This window comes from Archocentrus centrarchus, chromosome 22, assembly GCF_007364275.1.
Source record: "Archocentrus centrarchus isolate MPI-CPG fArcCen1 chromosome 22, fArcCen1, whole genome shotgun sequence".
NCBI lineage: Eukaryota > Metazoa > Chordata > Actinopteri > Cichliformes > Cichlidae > Archocentrus > Archocentrus centrarchus.
Window position 1 is genome coordinate 9,024,615 of NC_044367.1, and position 7,229 is coordinate 9,031,843.

The window sequence follows — 7,229 nt, forward strand, 5'->3', positions numbered from 1 at the left end:
CATAGTTTGACTTCTTGCCCACAGAGTCTGCTTTCATGTTTAATTTGATTAATTTCAGATGGATTCTCTGAAGAGATGTTGCATTAGAAACAGCTTCCTCTCAGCCCTGCAGGTGGGATCCCATAGGTGCTACTGTTTTAATTATCTCCTCACAAGTCTGTCTCCATGGCAGCGTGCTGCCTTTGAGGCCTTTGAGCTTGTGACCTGCTGTACACTGTTTTACTTTTTTCTTTTCTTTCCCCTGCAAAAGCCCATTACAGTAACCCTGTTGGTTCACTTTGCTGCTAAGCTAACTAATGGTTTGAAGGGTTTGACACAATAGTACACCAAAGTGGGGGTGTTGATATTATGGAAATAAGTCCTGTAGGCTGTGTTAGAGGATTGAAGTGCAGTGTGGGATTATGTCAGCTGTGCTCTGCAGCGGAGAGAAGCTTCAGAAGCTTGCTTTCCAGAGGAAAACAATCAAAAAAAAAAAAAAGAGCTCAACATTTGCTCAAAGCAACTTTAAAGCAAGGTGATGCCAAGGTCTGCCATCCTTTCGGTGTGCAACCACAGCCTTTTGTTTCAGTACTTCAATTTTAGATTTGTGCCTATGAGTCGTCTCTTAGATCCAAAATACTGTCACTAATCCAGGCAGTTTTCATGCACAGGGGTTAAACTAATAGTTCTACTAGTTTTTCTGGGCAAACTTTAATATCAATGCTACTTAACTGATTTCCTAGTAAATGTAAGGCTACGGGCAATGACCTGCTACTGTACCTACTGCATAAAAACTGAAGAGATTCAGGTAATAAAATATTGCCCTCCATAAAACCACAACCTTTTGTACAAATCAAGCAAATGAGATATAATCTGTTACTTACTGAGCTTTCTCTGTGGTTATAGCTGGGCTGCCACTCCAGTTTTATATTTACCTAACAGACAAAGAGGTGTGTCACTCTTCTTATATATAACACTGCGAGAATAAACTTACAAAGCACATCACTCTAAATATAAAACTATGTGAAACTGTTGTTTGAAAGTAATATGTTAAATCCTCATTTGGTTTCCTGCTTGTGTTAGTGACACCTCCTATTAGCCATGGTTTTAGCACAGGGATTTAACAGCCGGAGGCTCTCGAGGTGTTTCATTACAGATGATGGATGTAGGTTAAGTGGAGGTGAAGTCTGGCCTGGACCCACGACCCTGACAGAACCTGACATGCTGGCCGTTTCCACCGAGTTTGTGCGTCATCCCCCTCCGGCCCTGTCAAAGTTAAGCATGTAACAACCACGCCTCAGCAGCTGCCACGTTCGAGGCGAGTGTTCACTCCCCTCCTCTTTCTCCTGGCCTGGGTCAACAAGGTGTGCATATTCTGTTTGTCATACTGATCCAAGGTCAGCTTAGCATCATGCAAGAAATCTAGTTTAAAAGCCTGTGATATACTTTGTGAGTCTTTTGACAATGCTTGATTCAACTCCCCCATTTACCCACACACAGTTTCATTTTTGGTTTGTATCGCCTCCTAATACAGCCACACGTTTGCCCTGTTGTTAATTGAAAAAGCTTTTGTTTACTTCCTTCTCATTGTCTGTACCGCAAGACGACATCTCTCATCTTTTGTGATGGTGTCTTGCTTAGATGCTGCATTGACGGAGCTTTGATTCCCTAAGGTTTTTGTTGGAAAGGTCTCTGCTTGTAGAAACCTAGTGAGGGAGTTGAAGTAGAACTTTAACATCCCCCTCCAATCATAAATGCCATTTATGCATTGTTACCATAACTGGGTATTTTACATTCACTGTGCAAAATGATTTTTGTGAAAATTTTAAATATTAAACTACCGCTCTGATATTCATCAGCAGAAGGTCTGAAAAACTAAAATGAGTTAAAAGATCACCTATCCATATTTTCTGTTCTTAAACTCTACTAGAGTAGCTTTGCATGAGTCCAAGTTTAAAATGTCTTAGCTGTCTTAGCTATCTTATACTGGCTCTTAGTGCAGCCCCTCAGTTCATCCTCTGTCTGTCCTTCTCCTCCCCTTAAATCAATTTTCTTTTAATTGGCTGCCACTTGTAAATGGAAGGTTTAAACAGCAGGTGGGTGGCTCTTCTGAGATGTCTGGGATGACCAAATTAGGCTCATCCCCTCTCATTGATACAGGAGTAGACTAGAGAAAAAAAAAAAGGAACAAAGCATTTAAAGCAGTGCATGCATGTAAACAGTCCCAAAGGAGAAGAATGGAGAGAACATGTTGAAGAAATGCAATCTTGAAACAACTGGCTGTCACCTGGAGTCAATTTTGCACACATTAGCCTTTTAACTATATCTGCATTCATGAGCAGTGGACGGAAGAGGCAGTTTTGACCTGGATATTCACACTCTGCACCAGAAGCCCTCAAAAACTGCCTGTGGCTGCAGAGGAGCAGGAAAGTGACACATGCCTAACAATAATGTGACGTAGAAAGGGTTGGTCTTGGGTCCTGTAGTTAAACTGTTTGCATGAAAGCTATTTCAGGTTCAGCTATTGAGAAGCAGTGAACCTAAGTTTTTATGAATTTTTAGTGCATTTTCTAGAGGAAGGGTGGAGACTGTCAAACATTTCTTTTTCTTAACGTTTTATGCATGTACTCCTCTGGCTTAAGAACATATTTAGCAGTAAAATCCAGACGAATCTGCTTGTAGTCTTTAGCTTGTCTTTATTCAGTGTGGATTTATTTATTGGATAATTTAATCAGACAATAAAGTGACCAGTGCACTGGCAACTGCTATAATTTAATTATAAAAAAGGTATAAACAGCTATGACGAATGCCATTTGTGTGTGTGTGTGTGTGTGTGTGTGTGTGTGTGTTTTATATATATATATATATATATATATATATATATATATATATATATATATATATATATATATATATATATATATATATATATATATATATATATATATATATATATATATATATATATATATATATATATATAATGATTTAATGATACAATCCATTGTCTGGTTTCAGCCATGAGACAACTATTGTCATATTAGCTAATGTAATCATCTACCTGGGTGACTGGGTTCGAGGGTCATAAGGTCAGATGCTGTGTCCTGACTCAGATGTAGCTTTTAGCAATGACTGTCATCACAGATCAACTCCTTCATCAATAGGCCACCCGTTGCTCCTTACATATATCAGAAGGCCATAAGAGGCACTGGAAACACATTTGCCAAAGCCATCTTGTAACCTGAGGCCAATGTCATTGTCTTACACACTCTCTGTTTGTTTCCTGTACACAAGGCTTGTGTCTTCCCCCCTGGGCTTCCAATTTCGCACAGCGGACACATACCTCAGCTTTTGCTTCTGCAAATCTGTCACATTAAGAAAACGGTGCATGTCACCACCTTTTGCATCATTACAGAGGTACTGGCTGCACAGAGGAAATCAAGTGGTTTTATTTTCAGTGTGATAGTGAGTGATGCTTGTCATAGCCAGCACATAAACCCTTCAGCCAAAACAGGCCCTTTCAGAGAGAGCTGAATCAAAATAGCACCGAGCGGCATTGTGTAATGTGTTCTTCTCTCTTTTATACAGTGTAATAACAGAGCTCTCAAATCAATACACCTCCCTCACATGCTGCTGAGAGAGCGCACGGGGTGGTTGGTCTTATTTCCACTTCATAGTTCACCACATGTGACTGTGTGAAGTGGTTTCAGTAAGAGCTGTAGCACACTGAACCGCGGCAGACCGTGAGGCAAACGCTTCTCTTTCTGTGAGAAGCCAGCAGTCCCTCTGATCGCACACCGGACAGTTCGCTTAGGTGATTCGAGGGCCGACAACCAAGATCTGATTAAATGCCAAGAACAAAGACGGACTCTAAACCGAGTCCTCTTTGCGCTTGCACTGCTGTTACTGCTGTTGAACCTACGCCTTCATATCAATCAATAATTACACTTACCCTCTAAAGAGTTCATTTAAATCATTCCATATTTAAAACACAATGTAAGATGTTAGGAAAAACCTATCATTTATTTGAATCTATACTATCCATTATGGCTATAAATAAATAAAATATCAGTAACATACAGGATAATGTCAGCAATTAATTCTTGATTTACATACATCTGTTATAAAACCATAGAAATGAATCATTTTCGGATGTGTATGCGTACCTTGTGATATAGTTATTCCTATTATACATACTATAACTTTAATAAAAATCATCTAATTATCCTAAAAGTTCATCAAGGCCCAAAGATGTATGTCCGCCTTATATGTACATAACCAAATACACAATACATTTACATGGTTATATGCACATACCTGAGCATAACTCAATAATGCAGGTTCTTCTACTTGGTATCCTGGGTTTAATCCATGAAAGGAAACACAGCCTATATGTTGAAAATGCAATAATGCAGTATTGATTTAAACTGGCTGATGAATGGCAGTGATATTAGGAGCTGTATGCCTTTGAGACATAGGTCCTGCAAAACCAAAAGCATCTCTGGACCCTCTTTTCATTTAACTATATATATATATATATATATATATATATATATATATATATATATATATATATATATATATATATATATATATATATATATATATATATACCAGTGTAGCACACATACAGGCAGGTTAGTGGCCTCAGAAGCTGTCCGAGGTAAAGTAGACACACATTGATTTAAGGCATACAGATGGCCTAAAAAAAGAAAAAGAAACGCATAGTGTCCATGGAGGAGCTCTCCTCTTTTCTGTCATAAAAGCAAGCTGTCTGTTAATATGTGCAGTTCAGTATCCATACGGGGCTCTGCAAATTGAGTTTAAAGTCGTGTGTTATCCGACCTGCGGCACTGAGAATGTAAAACACTCCTTTTTGGGGGGTTAGTTTTTTTGTTTTTTTTTAATGTAAGGGGTCTAAGGGTGGTGTGGTGATGGGGATTAGGCCCGATCAGTCTCCTCTATGGCCACCTCGACTCGTTGTTCAGGTCGGAGGAAGAGTCACAGCATTTTCGGGCTCGCGTTTTTCTGTCACCCCTTGCGCCTCCCGCTCCCCCTTGCCCTCAGCGACAGACTCCCTAGTAGTGCTTGACGGGATGTAGTGGCTCACGCGGGGTTGAGACCCTTGTGTCTCTCTGCCCAAAGTGCCCGATCTCTCCGCGCTTGTGTGACCGTGGGAAGATGCGTAGAGTCCTTCCTCCTGGTGCGAGTGCGCAATTTCTGCTCCAGCACCCCGCGGGGAAACGGCCACTGTCTCCGCTCTGTCATCCCACTGAAACGCCTGACTGTGCGGGGTTGTGCCCTGCCTGGTCTGGTTGAGAGACAGCAGACGTGTTTGTGTAGAGTTCCACTCTGTTATATTGTTGCTTGTGGAAATATTAGTTGAGATGTTTGCAGTGGGGGTGACCTCTTCCCCCGACTTCCCAGCAGAAGAGGATGCACTGGTTGGCTTCCAGATCAGGCTATAGTAAATTGCTAGGATAATGGCTGCTAAGGACACAGACAACACATATGCAAAAACAGTGGCTAATCTCACCCACTTCTTGTTAGTCTTAGCAGCCATCTTAGCCTTTTTGTCCCCTGTATAAGTAGCAGGTTTGCCCCTCTCCATATTGGGCATGAAGTCCCGCTCTCTCATATTGCCCCTGTTTTTTCCTCGATGCTCCACCACCCCCTCCGTCTTGAAGCCTTTTTGTTATCCACAGTCCAAGAGAAGAGGAAGCAGAAGGCTCAAGGGAAAGATGCTGGACCACCTTGAGCCGTCCGCACCGCAGAGAGATTTAGCACCTAAACAGATTTCTCGTAATTCATTTGATCTCAGAAGAACTGCGCCTCATTTTTTGTAACCAGCGCAGCACTGCGTTTCATAATGGACATCAAGCATCCACAGGCTGACTGCGCGTTTCAGCATCCGACAGCGGCGGGACAAATGTCTCCCCTGTACGAGATTTCCAGGGAACAGCTGGCTGTAGGCCCACGGCAAATCCGCAGTATACGATTTGATGTCATTTATTAAAACGATTAAGTGAGATCATACGGTACACAACTGTCTGTCTTATCCAGCAAATGAAGTGGCTGGCTCAGCTAAAAATACAGGAGAGGGGGCGGGTGGTGGCTCTTAAAGAAGCAGCAGCTGTGCAGCAACCCGAGAAGAAACCCTAAAAAAAAAAAAAAAAAAAAAAAAAAAAGAAAGAAACATCTCCTTCACATCAGTACGCGTGTGCTGCACACGGAGAACAGGATGTTGCGGAGGGGATGAACACTTGTCTGAGTGACGCGGTAAACTGTATATTTTAGCTTCACTGCGCGCACCCAAGTGGAAGGGATGATAGTCCACGTGCATCAAGCAAACAGAGAAGGGGATTCATTTATTTTGATGTCTTACGTAATCACGTGTTACACTCGTAACTAGAGCTGGGTGTTGTGCCAAAAAGTGATCGTCTGCCAAAAAGTGATTTCCGTTATTTGCCAGAAAATGATTGCCTGTATTTAAACTGTTGTAAATGACTTGCTGATCTATAATCTGTGAAACATATGTTAAACATATCTCTCGTGAATGATATAAAGTCATTTTGAGGGAAAAAAAAAATTCTGTCGCAAGGTTGAAGCTGCAATCATTTTTTATATATTCTTTATTTATGAGGGTAAAGACTGTCATTGACCTTAAAAATGTCTTTTTAAAGAGAAATCTGGCCAAGAGAGCAGCAGAAATCACAACAAATATAACATTACAGTCTATAAAGATATTTTAAGTGACCAAAGAGGACTGGATTTATTATAATGTAGGTGTAGAGTCATAAAGATACTTGAAAAACAGATAATTTCTTCATTTTATATATAAGCCCTTGATAAATCCTATTGACTACACTCCATTCAACAACATAAGCAAAGACATTACACATAAAAGCACATAGAAACATCGGAAATCACTTTATGGCAGACCATCACTTTTTGGTACAACACCGGCGGCATACATACGCTTATCTGGCTTATTTTTATATATATATTTTTGCCTTTCGACCTCTTACCTTTTGGCTGGTCTGCAGCGCGCGTTTTCAGCACAATGGACAGCGACCCCGAATTTTTCTCGCTAATGTCCTCTGGGAAGGTGAAAAAGGTGAAACAAAAACACATCAGCTGACCAGTGATGGGTGGAATCAAAAAGTGTTTAAAATCCAGTTTTGAGGATAAATGATATAGAAGTTAAATGAACAAATAAACGTAAAAAAACAAACAAACAAAAAAACAAA

General features: G+C 40.6%; 1 protein-coding gene across 1 annotated transcript; it reads right to left on the reverse strand.

Annotated features, from left to right (window-relative positions):
* Window positions 1–4,602: 4,602 nt before the first annotated feature.
* Window positions 4,603–6,082, reverse strand: LOC115772810 (uncharacterized). The gene has a single exon (XM_030719202.1). It carries the CDS (start codon window positions 5,615–5,617, stop codon window positions 4,964–4,966), a length of 654 nt encoding a protein of 217 aa, XP_030575062.1. The 5' UTR covers window positions 5,618–6,082; the 3' UTR covers window positions 4,603–4,963.
* Between the last annotated feature and the right edge of the window lie 1,147 nt (window positions 6,083–7,229).

Excerpts from the sequence above, each read along its gene's own strand:
- LOC115772810 (XM_030719202.1), bottom strand. The coding sequence starts at position 5,617 with ATGAGAGAGCGGGACTTCATGCCCAATATGGAGAGGGGCAAACCTGCT.